General features: G+C 38.1%; 1 protein-coding gene across 5 annotated transcripts in view; it reads left to right on the top strand.

Moving 5' to 3' along the window:
* Nucleotides 1–21,602, top strand: part of LOC134617663 (dual specificity calcium/calmodulin-dependent 3',5'-cyclic nucleotide phosphodiesterase 1C-like) — a 66,861-nt gene that overhangs the window by 20,248 nt on the left and 25,011 nt on the right. For all 5 annotated transcript variants that reach the window (XM_063462998.1, XM_063462997.1, XM_063463000.1 and 2 more), the window contains 2 exons: nucleotides 18,330–18,443; nucleotides 21,395–21,577. In XM_063462998.1, coding sequence (XP_063319068.1) covers nucleotides 18,330–18,443; nucleotides 21,395–21,577 — 297 coding nt within the window. The remainder of the gene's footprint in view (nucleotides 1–18,329; nucleotides 18,444–21,394; nucleotides 21,578–21,602) is intronic.

Raw genomic sequence — 21,602 nt, 5'->3', positions numbered from 1 at the left:
AGAATACCAGGCTTAACAAACTTGCCTAAAGAGATATATTTTTTATGGGTTTTTAAGTGGATTGTGGGAAAAAACAGCATTCTCAGCTTAGCATTGTTAAATGTATTTTGCAGGCATGGGTGATGAAACGTCTATATATGAACCACTCCCCAGTCCCCTACACAGGACTAAAGAGTGGTTTATTGGGAATAAAGGTTGTAGTTGTGAGGACTTTTTTTGTGTACGTGTGTGTGCAAAGTGTACCTGCATTGTGTGAAGTGGTGCATTGCTAAACAAAGTGCACTCTGATGTCCTTGCCTGCCCTGAGGTTGAAGGACACATCGTGATGACCGCACTAACCACAATGCAACGCTTTTTAGCTTTTATTGATCTTTGTGTTTGGTTGTGTGTTGTGTGTGTGGCAAGGACAAAGACAGAGACTGCTGTGCTATCATGCCTCTGGCCTATTTATTTATTTCCCTTTGTCTCCTTCTCATTGTGTTTTAGAATTAACCAAAATTATCTCGATATGGGTTTCAATATCTGTTATCTAGATATACTGTTGGAACACCTTTCATTGTCTGTATAGCTTTGGGGCAACTATAGTTAGCTATCACTGTGTCCGGATTACTGTGGTAATAATCTGATAGACTCATGCCATTATGCGCTATCTGTTATTATGTTGGAGCTCTGGCTTAGAGTCAAAGAGATAATCTAATTGTAAGCGCTATTTTCTCTACCTCGCCTGTTTCATTGAGTTAGCCTATTGGTTTGTGTGTTTGCATGTGTGTGTGTGTGTCTGCATATGACCCACTGTCCATAAGTGACCTATGCCATTTTTGCTTTATCGATGTAACTGCCTTTACAGTAGATACAGTTTAAGGTTATCACAGCTCCTCCCTTTTTATCTGTCAGAAACCTTCACATCTGCACTTGTCAGAGCCTCTAGGTCTTCTACATGAGATAACACACTGAACTCACTCATGAAAGGACAGTCAAAGTCAATTGTGATGCACCAATTTCCCTTACAAGGCCTTTCCTGGAGTAAACAAAGAGCAATCTTACTGCCTTACATGTCCTTTTGCCATTGTTTTTATTGTTCTTTACCAATAAAAAAAGCTTTATTAACTTTAAAAGGTGGTTAAACAGTACATGCTATACTTCACGCTCCAATCTCCAGCGTTCTGCTTATTCAGACAATAGTGTAAATGATAAAAAAGTAGTATTATGGCGCTGTTTTATTTTATTGTCAGTGTTATGCAGCCAAAATGCGGCACTGCTGCAATCTAATCAGCCATTTCTGTACAGTTTATTACAGTAATGAAGGTAGTTTGCTTTGCATTTTCAGCTAAACAGGTGGGACTGAGGTTCTGGGAGGATAAAGCTCTAGCAGCACGTAGTTTAAAGAGCAGTTTTATTGTTTTACTGATCTATTTTTCCTTATGGCTTTCACCAGGGTCATCATAAAACATATTACAGACAGCATTTTAAATGGCACATGTACAGAGTGAAAATCAATCGTTTATGTCTAATATACACATCTATCAATGAGGCAACACCAAAGTTGGCCGAGTATCTGATGATGTGGCTTAAAGTCAGTCCTGGTTCCTGAAAATGGGGAATACCCAACAGAAAACCTGAGTGGCACTTTATTTGGCGCTTAAACAGAGAGTCTAAATGAGGGGAGGCACAAATGAGCCACAAGGGGACATCTCAAAGCAACAAACATTTAAATAGAATAAACACACAAAAAAATATTCAAGCCAGAATTTTAACATGGCCTCACTTCCCCTCACAGGAATATCTCTTAAAATAAAAGGGTTTTTTTTCTTGTTGTTATTAATTTAAAGCTTCAGCTTACATTAAATCACTTCTTAAATCTTGGGAATTTAGAGTTTGTTTAGAGCTAAAAAAAATAAACAAATAAAATAAAAGGTTAAACATAGTAATATTTGAATAAATATTGCATTTTAGCTAAATACAGGAAACAACATCTGCAACTCTTATGTAAGTCTTACCCAGCCTCCCCCCCCACCCCCATAGTGCAGCACTCTCATTCAGCTCCAAGGAAGAAGATATTCTGTGTTAATAGCAGTTGAGGTAAAATTTAATTTATGCTCTGTTTAATCTAGCTTCATGCAAAAACATATACATAATGGATACTAAGTTGTTGTTGTATTCATCTAACCTGTGACCAGTGTGACCACTGAATGCTCTCTGTGGGATAGAGAGCATAAATCTTTATTGATAAAAGAATAAATTAAAGCTGTGCAGTTCAAAATGCTCATTTTTTTTCAATTGTAGTTTTTTTGGATGTAGTTTTTGGAGTCATATGTCAAGCCAACATCTTTCAGCTGCTGGAAAAGCTAAATAAAACAATGGCAAATGGATAATAATGCCCTCAGCACAGACAGATAAGATACTTCACAAACAGATCTATGACCACCACAATGATAGCTTTTTCAGTCCACACCCAATGACAGCTCGTGTTCAGACAAACCGCCTGAGACAACTGACCTTTTCACTGAAATCCAATACCTTTGTTGAAAGGTCTGTTGACACGGTGGACTTCAAACTCCTCCAGGAGGTGAAAATAATGAAGCACAGTATGAAACTTAAGGCTCGAGAGGGAAAGAAGCAGCCATCTGTCAGGCAGCTGAATAGAAGAGCAGGGTTTAAGCTGTAGGGCCAAGAAGGCTAAGAGGTGCAAGTGGAGTGGAAAACATAGAACAGCTCTGATTAAGGGTTTCCTACAGGCTATTAAAGAGTTGCTTGAAGCAGAAAAAAATATAAATGAAGAGTTTTATAGCTCAAATGCTTCATTACGAGCTTAAAGAGGTAAAAATGTTCAATGAACTGCTTGAAGAGGAACTCAGTCAGCAAAGAAGAAGATGAGCCACTTCCTCAGTCCATAAATAAAAGTCTTTGAAGAAAGAAATATATCAGTGATGAGGCCCAGAGTTATGGGGTCATTATGACTAAAAAGTATCTCTATATTGTAGATGGATCAACCAATAGGCTTTCTTGATGCATAAGTCTGTTAAAATAGGTTGGATTCAAATTTTTTTTAGATTTCTGTGTTGGCTTCTTTGAAAGTCTCTTTGACCTATAAAACATCAATCTCTGCATCAGTGCATAGACACAACAGAAATAGATCAACATACATCACTACATGACATAGACATAGATGATCATTTTAAAGCATTATTGCAGTGATAATCAAAATGTTAAGCATTTTGAAAGGCTATACAAAATAAAGCAAAATACACTTACAGTATCGCTTCACCTTTTCTGATTCACTTACATATCAAAAAAGGAGTGGGAAGAAGTGCACACTTATTTAATCCCACCCCTTCGCCATAAGTTATCAGTTAATATTTGTCCACTTTCCTTACTGATATAAACCACAATAATAACATTTAATATTTCTACAGTCTGATTCAATTGAATGTAATATACAAGAAAGTAATAGGGTTACTTCACATCTGACTGGGACCTAGTACACATCAGTGAATGTCCTTTATTTTCTGTGAACTACTTTTATCCTTCTGTGTGATGGCTTTATTCAGAATGTTCAGCTTCAGCTGTGATTGTGTAATGCTGCCTTTGCTTTCCAAAGCATGAGAAAAGGTTTTCACACGGTTTATTTGTCCTAAATTGGTTGTTATTGTTCTGAGATTTGAGTTTGCTCTGCCCACGAGTCCATCAGGCTGGAGAAAATCCATGCTAAAACCATTAGCCCTGCAGTAGCAACTCGCAATGGCAACACCTGTTACTGGCATCCAGTGTGGCACAGGCTAGTCAGTTCTGGAAAGGCTCCTAAAGGTTCCTGGGTTAATTGCTATTCTTAGATCATTAAGAAGTTCAAAGTGTTGCACAGTGCCTAGATCTCATTTTCAAATGCATGTTCTTTATGCGGCTGTGTGCTTCTGCTATAAACCTAGTTCTAGGATTTACCTGAATATTAAATTTCATTCTATTTCCATTTGAACCAGCCTACTCAGCACTAACTTTATTACGTTGATTTTGGGTTGCTGTCTGATATTTACTGTTGACAACAGAGCAGCACCATTGAAGCAGCTTGAGGTTCAATACAATAAACTGCTCAAGAACATCCTGGTGGCAGTTTTAGGAGGAGAAACCACTTCTTAAATCCCAACACTAGCTTGGTTGGGATTTAAAGCAGTGAAACATATGCTTTTAGAATTAGTTTTGCAAACTATAGCAATACTGCTATCACAGACAGAAAGCCTTCCTAATGTCTAGCCTGCATGACTTATCTCACATGGGAATTCAATGACCTTTGAAAATCTGGTTTTGTCTTATTAGATGTTTTGCCTTATTAGATTGTTGTAAGTGAATTACTGGTATTTAATGAGCCTGTTATGAACCCAGAACATGGCACACAGCTCTGAATGTTCAGACAAAACATGACCAAACATGGTCCTATTTTAGAACAGAACCATGTTCGGTCCTGCAATAGGCAAAATTTTTATTTTGGCTTTTCACACCAAAACCATGTTTACTCAAAATACAAAATGAACTCAATAGTACATTTTCTGGACTTTTATTCTTATCTGTATGTGAAATATTTGGCTATTTATAGTATGTATAAAGTATTGACTGATATAGGATTTTTAAGACTGACATGGATGTTTGGTAAAAACCTGCTATGTCCGCTGATATTTTTTTTTCTTTCATACATATAAAATCTGCCAAACAGATTCCCCCAACATTGGTTATGTGTAGTTTAAAATAAAAAAGAAAATCACAATTTCTACATATGGCTCAGAGCATCATGTTACTACGCTTTGGTTGATGAATTGGAAAAGCGTGGCTTGCAGTTACGGCACCTCACAACTTACTGAAATTGGTAGGTCTTCTACTCTTATACTGCATCTCAGAGCCTGATATCACAGAACACTTTCTGAGGTCTTCTAGAGTCAACTTTTATGAGTTGAAGATACTTTAGCAACAGAAAGTCTCAACAGCATATCAAGGCAAGGATGACTATAATGCCTTATTCAACCTTTATTTAACTAAGTAGTCCCTTGAGATTAACATCTCTTTTTCGAGGGAAAACATTTGTGTTTATAAAACTGTGCAGCCAGTTCTCCAGTGTGTCCAAAAATTCTATTATTGTTCAAAGATGTTTGTTTAAGTGGGATTGTTTGGATTTGAGTGGGAAAAGCCTTGTCAATATTTCCACAAGTGGAATCCTTGTTGCTTGTTGCTCAAATTTCTGTTGATGACTCTGCTGGTTATTGTCTGTATTGCTGGAATTGCTAAAGTAGCGCCTAAAAAAGAATGAGAACACAAGTGTAAAGGTGTTTTCCACTATCTCCTGAGTGTCTGACAAGAAAAGATATGTTCCCAGGACACAGGTGGCTGAATAGCTCCCATTTTACTCATGTTTTATGTGTGTACTTTATGTAAACATACACTTACGCACATTCTCTGTATTTTTTGGCAGTCAGTAGTGTACCTGAAGCCCAGTGCTGGTTACAAATTGGAAACTCAGAATCAGAAATTAAGATGAGATTAGCAGCTCTGCTCTGATCTGTATCCATTTTTTCATATCTGAGTGATGTATGTGAGTGAAAATCATGCTGCTCATTCAAGCATATTCAATGACATCCAAATATTCAAATGTGTGATTTTTTTCTGTTATAGTTGATTTTTCAACCAACAACATGTAGTTATGTCCAGTTACAGTAGAGTACTAGGCAAATAGTAACATGACAGCAGCAAAGGTTAAATGAAGGTTCTTGTTTTTAATTACAGTCTTATACAATATATCTACATACAGTCTCTCCCTCTCCTCTGTCTCTGTAGACCCTTACAGATCATGGGATGCATTTTAATCTATGGGATTACACAACTCACGCTCTACACTGTGGTAGGGATTACACTTCACTACTGACACATGTTCATGGAGAGACCATGTTTGACATCGCCACTAGTACTATAGGTATGGTCACTAGAGTAAACTCAAAAACTCATGTCACATATGGCATAGGACATATGGTAGAAGACGGACAACATAATGTAGATACAGTGTGAATGGTTAGAGTTACAGGAGCTGTACAGAATCTCACTGAGCTCAGTGCACTTGGTTTGTGTTGTGTCAGGTCAATGAACTTTGATTACAGACCAAGGTTTCCGTAGTTTCACATGCCTGTCTGTTGCATTTTAACAGACCTGAGTTCCTGTGAGGTAGTGTGATGGAGCTGCTTCACTCTGCTGGCTCTGCTAATCAAGTATAATAGAGAGAAAAACACAGGCTTGTTATCTTGGTGCTGCATTTCCAGCTATTTATGCAAATATGAACCACATGTTGTTTCGCAGTGGTGATTATCAACAACGTACTTCCTACACTACCAGGAAACAAAGGTTTCAGGGTTTAGAAAAAAAAACAATAAAATAAATAAAGTCTGTTAAATGGCAGGTTTAGCATATTAAAGAAGCAGTGATTTATTCTGATTTCACTCAGGTATTACAATTTTGTTACACTTCACTTGTTGCTGACTAATTTCTAAAGCAGGCCACATTTTGTGCAATGTGCAACATTGGCCCTGTTTTGATTTGCACTGACTCGAAACTTCAGTGAAACAGATCGTCTTTGATAAAGGACACATTAAGTAATAATAGGGCTATCTCAATACTAATACAGTCAGTCATATCTGAAAACCATTTCATATTTTTAATGCAAGAAATGGCCCAGTGTTTTTAATCCTTAAAACAATGTTGATTTTTACTAAAGGTTTAGCTGTCTGACAATTTTTCAGCTTTACTAAAATGCACAAATTTAAAACAGAGGTCGATGGCAATTTTTAGAAAATTGTAGTAATATGCATCTTGTTAAATGGCAAAAGCATACTAACAGCTCAAGCGCAGAAATTGAGGTTAAAAGTGGACTATGCACTACACAAAACATGACTAAGAGCCAGGATCAAATGTGTTGAGAAGCGGTAATAACTTTTTGACTGCTTTGGTCTATTGTAAAAAGAACCACTTATTGAAATACAGCATATTTCTAAGGGTGTCAAACATTTGTGTCTTTAACAGCACCAGGCTTCTGACTGGTTCCTGCAATGAGAAATAATAGGTTTGCTAATCAAGCTTCAAAAGGGCTCTCATTTTTCCATAATGTGTTACTCAAACCCTTCTCTTAGCTGTCACTTGAGGCATAAAATAAAAGACGAACAATAGTACTGCCATTATTGAGTCCATTAAATCCTTAATTGTGCGATCCCTCAGTTGTGTCTACGTTCCGGTGAGCTCGCATTTTTCCGCAAGTTCATTTGTTTGTGTTTGACCTCATCTCCATCACTAAACTTTTTTCCCCAGCTTGTACCTAATAATGGTGTGAGTCATGGAAAGACAGCATTAATTGGCCATGTCTGCTTTTTCAGGTCTCATGCATGTTTGAGGACTTGTTATTCTCTGTGGTTGTATGCATGGAAATGTAATTTTTGGAAAGAAAGGAGCACTGTTGCCAGATTGGATTGACAGGAAGTAGCCTGATGAAACCCTAGAACATGACCGCTTAATTTTATTTGGTATGTATCATTAGATATGCACTCTAATAAACTGCTTGGTGAAAATATACTCTTTTATATGATATGATACAGTATTTTAAATTATTTATTTTATTGGTGCTTCAGGCCCACTTCTAACTCATGAGGGGAAATTTCTTTCAAGTATTCCTCCCTTAGTTATACCAGTTGTGTTTCATTTTGGGTGATTGGTCAGGTCAGAGTTTCCTTCTGGCTCATGGCCATGCACTACTGGCTTTTACCTATAATACTGCAGTTAAATACAATTCACATCAGGATGATGTCATGCAGACTAAAACATGCGGGTTTTACAGTACTCGCACACATGCACAGGTATTCAGGGTTCAGTATTTCTGTCTGCACTGCTGACGGTCTCTGTGTTGTAATGCTGCTTGTACACACACTCAAACCACTTTGTTAAGCTGCAGGCTTTGTTTTATTTCCCTGCAGAACAGATGACTTCCCAGAACTCAACAAATCATTTACTGGGATTAAAGAAAACGTAGTTTGGATTTACAAGCGCTTTTGATTCTTGCAGATTCAAAACAAATACACTTGCTCATTAACAGAGTATACAACAGCTAAAACACACTTACACCAATGCATTCAATTTATTAGACGCTATAAACTCATGTCAGAACTCAGTGGTAGTTATTTCTGCCATGCTCTCAATTTAAAAATGATGTCATTCTCATTGCCTTCTGTCTAAGATACACTTCAAAAAATGTTCATATTTATATATACAGCTACAGAAGTGAGCAATTCAGTTACAAAAAAATCCAACAGCTTACAACTTTCTGATCCACGAGCTGCTTTGTTTTTTTGACTCGGGCCATTTTTCACTCTTACAACATTATCGACCGTAAAGTTAAAACTTTATCTGGATATCTGGGTCTGCATGAATTAAAATTCCTAGGCTGCTTTGTGAATTTATAGTGCTTGTTTTTCACATGGAGCTTGGAAATTCATAAAGAATTAAGCGGTACAATAAAAGCCCATATGGCAGATGAATGCTCAGTCTTTTAAAATGATGACTTGGCTGCTGGTAAATCAAACACCCACACAGCCCTGATGCCAAATGGTTCACCGCCTCTCATTGACTCTCTTTGTGCAGGCTGGAATTTGCTGAACTGGTTTTTCTTCCAGTTTTATGTGCATATTGGTGCTACCATGAAGGAAGCATATGCACATTTGCCTTAATGTTCCAAATTCCAGTGTTTCTTATTTGGACTGAATATGTTAAATAACTCGTATTGCTGTGTCAACTCTAGACAGTCTGTTTTGCCACCTGTCAGAGTCCTCTATCCAGTGCTCACACTATACATTTGGATGTTTTTTGGAAAAGAAGAAGAAGACAGAGAAGAATTTAGAGCATCTGAAATAAAGGTGGATGACCTTGTTTGTCCTTCATAATCCACTTTAGATATAACATTTGTTTTCCACAGAAATGTTTCCTGGAGCAGCTTTAAAGCAGATAGAGCTGACTGCTGAAGGTGGTGGTACGCAGGGCTGAGGTCAAGTGATAATAGTGTTTTCTTCCTTTTTTAATGTAAATGCAGTTATAAAATATATCAGAAGTATGTATTTCAGCACATTCACATTGCAATTTATTCTGTGTATAGGCACAACATTTAACCAAGTTGTTTCCAATAAATTCCCAAGTTATATTGGGTTGACGTAATTCATTCCCCAAGAGTAGGAAATACGCAAGACCGTGATGATAGTATTAAATGCCATATGCACTTCTTTTTTTGTCTAACTAACTAATACAGTTGTGACAGTTTTCGAAGAAAAAATGTACGTGTATCGTGTCAAGCACCGTGACATTGTATCCAGTAACATTATAATCTCAGCAGCAATGGGTCTGAACAATGCTCTGGTATTACATTGAGGGTCTATTGTGTCTGACAGCATTGCTAATTCTGTTTATTTCAGTGATTACAGTGAAAGCGACAGTGTGCCTCCTCAAAATAGCTAATGGGTTTTTGATTGGTGCACAAAAGATGAATACTGCACAGTAAATATATTACAGGGTCTAATCACTAAATGTCTGCAATCTTGTTTTGCATCTGCAGCATTGTTTTTGACACATTCTGCTTTTGTCTTTATGCTACATTAAAATGGAAAGTACTGGATGTATATTTTAGCTTCTGCAATGTACACAAAGTGTGTTCAACCAAAGGGTTGTCTCTCTTACTTTGTTTCTTGTATTTGCAGTCTTACTGAAGGTTTCTTTCTCTTTTTTTTAACTTCATCTTGTGGATTTGATTGGCAGGCTTTGACATGAGTGGGCTGCTTTTAGCCAACCACTGATCTTTTTTAAGGTTTCTTCTGTCCCACGCCTTTCTTGTCATATCTGTCATTTGCAACCCTCCCACAGGAGAGGCTTTGTTTGGAACAGATATTGGGACTTTTTGAAGGAGTTACCAATATTGCTTAGAGCTTGCTTGCTTGTAGCAGTATTTGTAAGTTTATTTAGAGCTATCAACTGAAACATTCGGGCTGAGCCTGCTGTCGATGTTCCCACTTAAAACTGATAGACTGCCAACGCAGTGTGGGTGTCACATTAACATTTATATTTACATATAATTAAGACTTTTACTCATGTTCCACAACAAAACACAATGGGGGAAAAAGAGTTTAACAACATTTAAGTGGAGCAAATCAGTTCTTTTTTGTCTGTCCTTTACATTATCTTGAAAATTTTGCATAAGTTGTCTTCCACTTACTCCTACAGTGGATTATCATATAACAAATTAAAATATAACATTTTAGTTAACATTACTAGGAAGCTGCCACAGCCTATTAAAATACTAGGGTTGCCTCTTAATAGTTGACTAAACATTAGTTGATGATGAAGAGTTTTAGCCTAGAAACTCAAAACTCTACAAAAAGTGGCCATAGTTACCGAGTATGTCAGGACGTACATTGTTTACCTTACTGGTCCCTCCACTTATTAGCAGAGTACAGGTTTCTGGCTTTACTATATTTCACATACTTACAGGGTATGTAACGGAGAAAAGAAAATCTCGATCTTGATGAAGACTACAGCCCAAAACAGGTCTGTCAGCCAGTCTGGTACTGTATGTAGCACAAGTCTTGCTTTGGTTGTGAAAATCTCCTCTAGCTATTATACCACAGAAACGTGTGGAATCATTTGGTGAGCGTGAACAATGACTTTAAGAAAGTGACATGCATACTTTGCAGGCAAACCTTTGGCTATAAGGAGCCAAACTCAATCACGGCTGATTACTTGTCAGTGGTTGCTCTGATAAAAACAATGTGAAAATCTTCTTCGGGTTGGTTACCTGCTGTACGGCTGGATGCTATTCATTTTTTCTTTTTCAATTCAGCTGATCAGAGCTAAACACTGAGCTGTTTTGTTGTTGTTTATCAGCCACCAGTTCAAATTATACCATCCCTCTGATTGCTGTTTCACCTCATCAATCTTGTTAAAACATAGATGTCCCACGACTACGGTATTTTAATGATGAATCTCTTTTATACACTGCAGTCACAAATAATGGCAGAGGCTGCACTGAGACATTGTGTTTTTACAGGCCTTGTTCTGCTTATCAGCCCAAAACCTGTGTGTGTTCTCTGAAAGCACGCTAATCTCCCTGGGTGATTACATTGACCCCAGGCCATTGATTACACACTGTCACTGGAACACAGGCGGTGACCAATTTTTGCATCCCAGCATTGCTCTTGTTTCCTTCTCCTTAGCCAGCCCCATTTATCCCCTCCTCTGTGTTCTGCTGCGAGGAAAATAGGGTCTGGTTTTTGCTGCAGCTTCTTAAAACAGAATTGGACCTGTTTTCATGATGAGTTAGGTCAGAATGCGATACATTTCATTTAGCGAGCATGTGGGGAGTATATATTTTTTTGCTTTAAGTGACAAAACAATTGTTGGAGGAAGGAGATTTGCTGTTGCTACGTTACTACGTTGCTCCGCTGTTTAATTTCTCTTTGTTTCATGCTCACTTCTGCTTGTCACAACTGCTATAGAGAAATTGAGGATTGTGGAGCCACACTGTACACTGCTTCAGTTTGACACTAGGTTGCTCCAGTCCTTTCAGTCCTTTTCCATTCTTCTCTCCGAGCGGGTCAGTTGAGGCCAAAGAACTGGAGGCCATAAGAATAGGGGAGGAAAACACTCTCAACCTGAATTCCAACTCTAATCTCTTCTCAGAGCTCTGTGCTCACCCCTATGAAAACAAATAAATCTCTCAGATACAGAGGCAGACAGCTGGAGGCTGATGTCTTTGTTTCGTTCTGTCACAGGCCAGCTTTACCCAGCGGCTGCTAAAAATTTGACAGTTTTGTGGGGAAAGAGGCATCTATTACGCAATTTCAGGGATGTTAGGAGTTAAACTATTTACTTGGTGGGAGGCTATATAATTGTAGATGAATAATGAATAATCTCCTACACAATGCTGAAAAAAAATCAAAAACTTCAATAATTGGTTTCAAATTAAAAGCAGACAAATGTATAACTTTTTTTTATTCAGTTAGAAGTAAAGATATTTATTAATGTGTTTCTTGGCTCTGATGCTCATGCTAATGCATTTTTTTTTCTCTACCGGTCCTCTGCAGTCAAGAACACCAGGAAGAGCGCCGTGCTAATCTACCTCCTAGCCTGCACAAGCTCACAGTTCACATACAGAAGTTTGTAATGACATGTTCAGCGTTGCATTGCAGCTCCATTTCTCACAACATGACAGCTCAAGTACAAATCCCAGGATTTTTTTTTTTTTCAGTACTTTGGATATGCACTTCCTACAGGTCAGGCTTTACCAGCTGACCCTGCCTGACTGCAGGTGCCCGTAAAATATTGAGCTGTCAAACAGGAGACATTGCTTAAGTCTGCAAAGTGCACTGGAACTGAGCGTGAACGGTGTCCCCTACATCTCCAATAAAAGGCACGCGCAGATCCTGTCTTAAAGCAGTTTGCTCTTGTTCTGAATAGAATATGATAGTCATAATGTAATCACAATGTGATTTATTTAAAACAATTTTGAGAAGTTTCTTAATCCCATACGGGAATTATAAAAGCCTTAAAGAGCTGTTTGAAACGTGGCATGATGGAACCACAGTATTTAATATCAGTGAAACCACCAGACATTAGATGTCATAGGCTTAAAGAAACCAGGTATCATCTGTCATTTGTTCAGGAGATTCAAATCTTTGTCACTTATTCTGGAAGCCCTCATTTTGCTTTTATGAAGTTAAAGGTGTGATAAATCTAAGGGTGCACTTGCCTTTTTCCAACATTACTAATCTGTCTCTCTCTCTCTCTCTCTCTCTCTCTCTCTCTCTCTCTCTCTATATATATATATATATATATATATATATATATATAAAGCCATATTCCTGGGCTAGACCTACTCTCTATTTATACTTATGATAATATCCTCTCACCTGTTCAAGTTTTTACTTTTAATCTGAAGTGTCACTGCTGCATAGCATATGGGCTTTTTAGTAATTAGCATATTTTTCATATTGAAAGCATCTGGATCTTAAACAATTTTAGTGATTAGTTGACAGATTAGTCATTTGCCATGCAAAAATGCTGTCAGAGAAGAAAAAAGGGGAACAGGAACACATTTGTCTATTATTCCTCCATCTGAAGGAATACTTTATCACCACTATTAGAATTTTTTGACATTTCAATCAATGTTTAATAATAGCCGGTAATGAAAATAATAATGTTCAGCCTAACCACATTCCCATAGTTATGCACTCACCAGACAGTTTATTAGGTACACCATGTTAGTACTGGTTTGAATCCCCTTTCCCCTTCAGAACTGCCTTAATCCTTTGTGCCATAGATGTAACAAGGTGGCATTCCTCAGAAATTCTGGTTCATAATGACATGATAGCATCACACAGTTGCTACACTTCAGTTGGTGCTAAGGGGCTCAAAATCTGACAAGAAAATATCTTCCACATCATTACACCACTACCAGCCTGAGCAGTTGATACAAGGCAGGATGGATCCATCTTTTCATGATGTTTATGTCACAGCAGAAGTCAAGCCTCATCTGGAGACTTCAGTGTTTTTCCAATATTCTGGTGTCCAGTACTGGCAAGTCTCAGTTTCCTGCTCTTAGCTGAGAGTTGCACTTGGTGTTGTCTTCTGCTGCTCTAGCCCATCTGTTTCACAGTTCAACATGTTGCATGTTCAGAGATGCTTGTCTGCATAGCTTAGCTATAAGAAGCAGTTGTCTGAGTCACTGTTTCCTACGTATCAGGCAACAAATTCAGTAGTATACTCAGAAGCCACACTGCAACAACCATGCCACACACAAAGTTACTTAAATCACCTTTCTTACACATTCTGATAGACCATTTGAACTTCAGCATTGACTAGCACTGTAGATAGTCTTTAAAACAGACCAGTCTGATTTTTAGTCTTTTCTTTTATATTTATATATTTTTTTAAATTTTAAAAGTTTTATCCTTGTGGTCCAATTTGACTGGATTACAGAAGATAGTGCCCTTTTACTTCCTGTAATGAAAGCATATTTTTGATCTGAGATAAAGCCATTCTGTTGGTGATAATAAAAGGAAGTGAGGAAATTAGTTCAGTGCCTCATCACTAAGTGTTCAGCCATAGCAAATGACATGGCTGTCAGTCCACCACCCGACCAGCTTTTTCTCTGGCTTAAATGGAATTTTTCTGTTGGCTCTGTGCCCACGAGTTACTTTGGGTCTGACCTATGCTATTAACCCCGCATGTTGCCTCTCTTGGTAGTGACAGCAGGTGAAACGAGCCAATTTTGTTGTGCTTGGCAGAGACATTAATTTATTGAACGTTCTGACACTGAGCTCATCATCACGAGCCTTTCTTTCTGTCTCTTCAAATCATGTTTTAATAGTGTGCAGACTCGTCAAAGTGAATTTTGAATAGTTGTGTGTGATTTTCACCGTTGTTCTGCATCCCACAATGCAGAAAATGTTTCTTCTTTCATCTCAACACAAAACAGAAATCATTATCACTACAAAGCCCTCCTGGATGCTTATTATCTAGTTTATTTTTTATTTTTTTATTGAACAAAAGAAAATTCAGCGGACATTTAATTTAGTCTGTTTTCAAAAAGAAGAAAATCTATGACAATCATTCTACACCAAACAACCTATACTGCTCGAAAAAGTTCAAATAAAAACTTAGATTTAGTTCACTGAACCTGCAAAGTTGGAAAACTTTTTAGTAATGCATTGCTACCATTTCTATTATTCTTTCTAAGCCTCACCAATGGCTTATTTTTCAGTGGGCATTGTTACAAATTGTAAAACGTTCAGCAACAGTTTCGGGTTATAAATCATTCTTTGAGCTTCTTGAATGGGCAGAATAAACTCCAACCCAATCTGGTAGAAAAATAAGTGTTGTTGAAGCTCATGTTGAATCACAAAAATGTTCAAATTTATCTCCGAGGGCAAAACGTAAAAACTGACATTTATAATTTACAGTAGAGTTTGGGGATTTTGCTGGTTCTGTGAATGTATTAGAAGTGTAGAAACATTTTCAAGGAACAAGGGTTTTTCCTTTTTTTCTTTTTTTACATTTTGTACCCAAACACTTCCAGTACTTGTTCCAATGTCACTGAACATTGGCTTTTCAGATAAGCGCAGCATGCCAGCACTACAGCAATAACAGATGTGAAGTCAGAGCAAATGACCAACAGGAGAAAACTGAACATTGTATTGTGAATTATAGTCTGACAGTGAGATTTGTTCAAGGCGGTAGGGTGTTTTCTCTGTTCTTGTGTATTAGCAGGGAGACTCACTGGCACACAGCTGTTCTTAATAACCATCATTACTTCCATCCAAATCAAATGTGCTGTGATTCTAGAGCTGCATCTTATCCTTCATCCGTTCATGTCTCCCTGATTCTTAAAATAGCTGTCAGCACCTTAAGATCAACATAGCAGTTGCTGGTTGACCTTGTTCATACAACATTTTATATAATCACATGCTTTAAGTTTTTGTCTTTTCCTTTAATTTTTTTTTTTTTTTTTTGGCTAGCTGCATGACCCAAGATACGATAATATACTTTTACCACGTGGTCCAGACTATCTCAACATATGTCCATCACCTGTGGAGATCGCAGATCGCATAGCACTACAATAAATCTTTCTTTGTTCTTGGCCCAAAAGTTATTTTATATGTGTATATATTAGATTGTTAAAATGTAGATTTTCACTAAGGCATCTTCAAGCTACTTCATGCAGGTGGTCATGGCTGACTTCATCTTCCATTCTACTATTATTTTTTGGTTTAAAGCCTGTAAAATGTATTTTATTCCCATACATAAAGCAGCACTTTGTGCTTAATGCTACTAAGATAAAATTAATAATGGTTAAGATTTTGCTCTATTTGCATAATGTTGCAACCTCACATGAGAGAAGGAACCAGGAGACAGAGATTTCAGCTTCTATTTGCAATTCTTGCTTTCTGTGCACACAGGAACAGTGACCAGGGGTCACAAACTCCAACACTAGTCTCCGGCTACGTCCACACTAATGCGTTTTCGTTTAAAAATGCATCGTTTTCTCTCTGTTTTGGCCTCCTGTCCACACCGAGACGGCGATTTCGCTTATGGAAAACGCAGCGTTTTGAAAATGCTCTCGAAAACGCATACATTTGAAAACTGTGCTTTCGCGTCACAGTGTGGATAGCGAACACAGAGACTTTCTAAAACGATGACGCATGTTAGTCATATGATGCAGTCATGTGACCAATTAAACTAAGATAGCGGAGGGCATTATACAGCAGTTGTCTTGTTTGCTCTCACTTTTGACAGCCCTATTAAAGATTAATATCAGTCTGTACATGCTCCAGATAGCTTTTCTTCAAATTCTTTAATTCTCACTCCCTTTGGCAACTTTGTACTTTTGTGTTACTCGCAGCAACAACTCCACCTCATTGTTAGTCCATTTAAAAAACTCGGTGCTGTTCCTCGACATTTTGCCACGATGTTTCAAAGAGCCGGAAAGTAATAAAGCGGCAGACAGAAATGAGGCAGGCCGAATCTTCTTGCATTTCACGCATGCACAGTACTGGAGCGTAAGCGTTTTCGGCCGTTTCAATGTGGACGCACAACTCTGTGAAAACGACTGAAAACGCTAGTGTGGATGCGGAGCGTTTTCAGACGAAAACGCCGTTTTCAAATCTATCCGGGCTAGTGTGGACGTAGCCTCCATCATCGGTAGCCAAGCACAACACAACCCTCAGCTGTGAAAACACTGGCGATCACATAAATGAACAACAACAACGTGGGATCAAACACAACATAACAGCAATAACTTATAGCCTTGTAACTTAACATACTAACATCAATACTCTCACAAGTGTTTTGCCAATCAAGCTGATTTTGATGTTGTTTCTGTACAGCAAAGTGTGTGTTACTGGCCTTGCTGTCAGGTATACATGTTGAAATGCATGCTCTCTCTCTCTTTCTCTGTGAAAACGTCTTTCAATGGTCTAAAGGAAACCAAAATGGTGGAGATGCATTTTCACAGAAACATTTTGGAGCCTTTACTTGGTAAAATTTGCTACTGCTGTCAGGGAATGTAATCAATGAGTGCATCGAAACGCTCCTATTCCCCCATCTCTCTGCTTAATAATTCAACAACAAGCGTAGCCTCTCTGGGCTTTCACTGTGAAAGGTAAAGCATGACCTCCAGCACAGCAGCAGGTGGTGCACACACTGGTTACTCTGTGCAAAAATGGAAGATGGAACTTGCTTTTCTCTTTAATTCTATTATTGGACTTGAGGGCTTGAGGATATTACACTCTACACATGGGTCTATAGTCACATGTATTACTTAATAAATAGAAGATAATAGAATCTGAACTATCTAAGAAAAACATGCGACTCTAACCTAGTTTTGCAGGCATGAAAACATTTTTTAAAAAGAGTTGGTGTCAAAAGCCACGTATTAGGAGCACTTGGAACAGCAATATTAGAGCTGCTTTATTTAAAATAGCCAACTGTCAAAACACAGTGTGCACACATCAAAGATGTGCAATTTTTAGAACGGTGAGACCTTTCAAACAGCAGACAGTGTCTCTCGTCAGAGCAGAAAAAGCACAGGTGAAACTAATAATGTTAACAATTGTTCAGTTCCAATTAAGTGTCCCAGCAGTGACCCAGCATGTAAAATAACAACCATCTGTAGCTCACAAATATAAGAAATGCAGTCATTATTACTTTTTACCCGTGTTTGACTAGAATGTCTCTTGTGAAAATGGCCCACTGGATGGTAATATACCTATGCAAATCATTTGCACAGGACATGATATTTTCAAGGAAGTTTTAATGGAAAAGTATAGAAAAGAGAAAAACTATCTAACGCTATTCTAGCCCAACTTCTCTCATCCCAGTCTGAAAAGGACAGGAGGGTGAATCTTGTCTTGTAAGTTTGAGAATTTAGTTTTATCTGGTTCTCTGCTGCTGTACTGCTGTTCAGTCACTTGGTGTGGGCGGACAAACCCGCGTCTCCAAAAAAACACAGTTAAATCCAGCTTATAGGTCAAGCTGTATTTTGTTTGTGGTCTATTGCTGCCTACTTTGCAATTTGTACTGCAAATACGAGTTTGTTTTGACACACACACACACACACACACACACACACACACACACACACACACACACACACACACACACACACACACAAGGAACACAACCCAGATGGGGTTAATCCAATATCATTTACAATAGTTTGTCATGTCATATGTCATGGGTGTAATCTCATTTGTTAAATGACTTTTGGATCTCTGTTTTAGATTACGATGTCTGGTAAAGCAACTGGAGAGAGGAGAGGCTTCCCTTACCGACCTTAAGAAAAACCTTGAGTATGCGGCGTCTGTGCTGGAATCTGTTTACATCGAGGAAACAAGGTAAGAAAATATTGGAAGTTGCTTTAAAATGGTTAATTTATCAAGAAATGGTCCATTTATCAAGAAAACCCTGCAGCTCTAAGGGCAGAATTTGCTGAAGTGGAAATTGGCTTAAGTAATCTGGTATCAGTGATACAGTAAAGATTATAGAATAATTCATATGTCATGATTTTAATTAATTTTTATGACTCTAAATAGAATTTACAGACCAGAACTTGAAATACTGGTTTAATTTTCTACCCTGTGCTAGAATGTCTGACAAGCAAGTTACATACAGCCACCAGTATAATAACTAATCACAGAAAAGCAGCCCCCACATTGCCTCACAACATAACAACTAATCACACAGATCATCTCTCCAGCTGATTCAGTCTAGCTCAGCCGTAGCTTCCTGCTGGCTGTATGTTAGCATATTCTAAATCTCCTTCTTTACTGGCAGCCGGAAAAAATAACCTTTAAGCTAGCTACCTAAAAGAAACTAAAACCTGTGGGGGGCATTTTTATATGTAGGAGTTTGATCATTATTATATTGGTGCTTGCCTTCCTGTAGACCAAAACAAGATTTTTCCAGTGGAGTTTTGCATCAATGCATCCTGGGCTCAGTGCCACCAAAGACAGGTGTGACTGGGTTAAAGAAATATAAAGAAGCCAGAATGATTTTCTTCTGTACCAGAATGAAAATGTGTGCTGCCAGACCAGCACTGATACAGCACTTTGGAGACACGTTTGGCTGGCTGTGTGACACAGGTTCTCTGCTAGTGTGCTCATGCTACACAGCAACAGAAGATTGGTTGTTTTCATTGACTTAACCTTAGCCATATAAATAAACTGCCATCATTAAAATACATCATAACAATGTGGACATCTACGTCTGCCTCAGCAACATCTGTACTACCATAGATAACACCTCGTCTCGACAGTGCAACTCCCTCTCTGTTCTCCTCTTTCTTTTATGGCATATTAACAATCTGATAATGCTGCTATGTTATAATGCAGGATATTGTAATAAATTGTAAGCAGTAAATATTTGGAGACAACTGGAAAGAGTCAGAACATCAGTTCTGATAATCATCCAAGCCTATAAAAGGCTGATCAATGCTTTTCAGATTTTTCATACTTTTCGGATCAGATTCTTACAAGCAACACATTTTCATAATATCCATTCATCCATTTTCTCATGCGTATCCAGTTCAGGGTCATAGCGAGGCTGGAGTCTATCACATAAAACGTGGGGCACATAAACTACCCAGAAGTAGATAAGTTGTTAATGTTTGCTGCACCTCAGCTTAATGTAACATTAAAATATTGTTACTACTGTTAATTAATGATAGTTAGCTCGTTAATTAATGATGAGAACAACAAGCCCTCCTCATTTGTTTCTCCAAGGCAAGTGAAGGCATTTACACACAGATGTGGATTTCTCGTCATCATTTTCTCAATAACAACAAATGTTTTTACAGGAAAGGGATGTTAATAGAGATGCACTGATTGCAATTTCTTGGCCAACAACTACAATTTCTGATGTTTTTCTAAGTATGACCTCCTGATACAATTTTCTTTTCCAATTATAGTTTCTTTTTATAGGAAATTTAACCGACAGCATGTATAGTCAAAAATAAACATTTCTGTAATACATAAATATGGTTTTAATCATAACTTTTTCAGCTGAGTGGAGGTGATTTAAGTGATTTAAGAGCACATCAGTGTGCAGCCATCAGTGTGCGCAAGTGCGTTGCACTTGCATGAAAGGGACCAGGTCATGATTAGATATACTTGAGACTGACCGGCCAGTCACCAGTCCAGGCTGGATGATTGGTGGATCTTACCTGAAGGACGAGGGAATCCTCTGAAGTTTAGGGGTAAAAGATAAAGCCCTCAGCCACAACAAGGTAATAACCCACTTAGGGATCAATAATAATGATCCAACTATATAATAGTATAGACCAGAGTCATTTTACATAATCAATATTTTTGCATTTCACACTTTCAAGTGGTAGCCAGATCTTTTTCTCAGAGGTTGACATAGCTGCTGACTGGCCAAGCATCAATATCAGGTAGACAAAGGGATGGTACAAGTTTGCTTTTTTTACCTTAAATGACCTGTATTACCTTCAATGTGAGAAATTTACTCTTCATCAATTTATAAATACATGTACTTCACTTACCACTGAAGTTTTCTGTGACAAACATGGGCAAGGGGTATATACATTTAATAAGTGGTCTTTAAATTTCAAAAGAACAAAATACAAATAATTTCTGTTCTGCTGCCCCTCTGGCCAAGTTTAAAAATAGAAATTTACTTGGGTAAAGTCATAGAATCATTGGTGCCACTGCACATTTTAAAATTTATTATTAGGAAATATAGTAGGTCAGTATATTCCAAAAGTCCAGTGGAGGTCCAAAATCTGAGATACGGCCAGGCTTATGGAATTATGAAAACCTCTCATCATCTAGATCCAGTCAGATTAGGGTCAGCAATGGCAGCGCCACCCCAGGATGGAGGATGATGAACTATCCAGTGCAGAATCCATGTAGCACCATAAAAAGTATGTTGTGAATGCTTTCTCCCCCCCACCCCCCTCTCCATCTCTCTCTCACTCTCTCTGCCATGCGAGCATGTATTCAGTTCAGAGGGTTTGCAGGCTTTGCTCTTGATCCCTCATACATGTCAACACAACAGGGTGGCTATGGAGAATTATAAATTGGATTGGTATTCTGCGTCCCGGTGCTTCAAGAGGCCTGGGTTGTTTTGATCTTACATAAGAGGTAATATTATTTGATGGACAGCATTAGGATTTGAGTTCTATCCTTTGTGAATGTAAATGTGCAATAAACAATAAATATTTTAGTAAATCTTTGGTCTCTGCGTCTTCCTTTTTTGTCCCTTTATTTCTGTCTTGCACTAATACTACTACTACTAATAATAATAATAATGATGTGGTTTCTTCCAGGCGTTTGGTGGACACAGAAGATGAACTCAGCGACATTCAGTCAGAGTCAGTGCCTTCAGAAGTGCGAGACTGGCTGGCCTCCACCTTTACCAGACAGATGGGCCTGATGCTAAGACGTAACGAGGAAAAACCTCGCTTCCGAAGCATCGTCCACGCCGTTCAGGCTGGAATATTTGTTGAGAGGTAGAATTTGTTTGTGTTGCACAAA

Source organism: Pelmatolapia mariae, linkage group LG18 (genome assembly GCF_036321145.2).
Source record: "Pelmatolapia mariae isolate MD_Pm_ZW linkage group LG18, Pm_UMD_F_2, whole genome shotgun sequence".
NCBI classification, from domain to species: Eukaryota; Metazoa; Chordata; class Actinopteri; order Cichliformes; family Cichlidae; genus Pelmatolapia; species Pelmatolapia mariae.
This window is presented reverse-complemented; position numbering and strand designations above follow the sequence as displayed.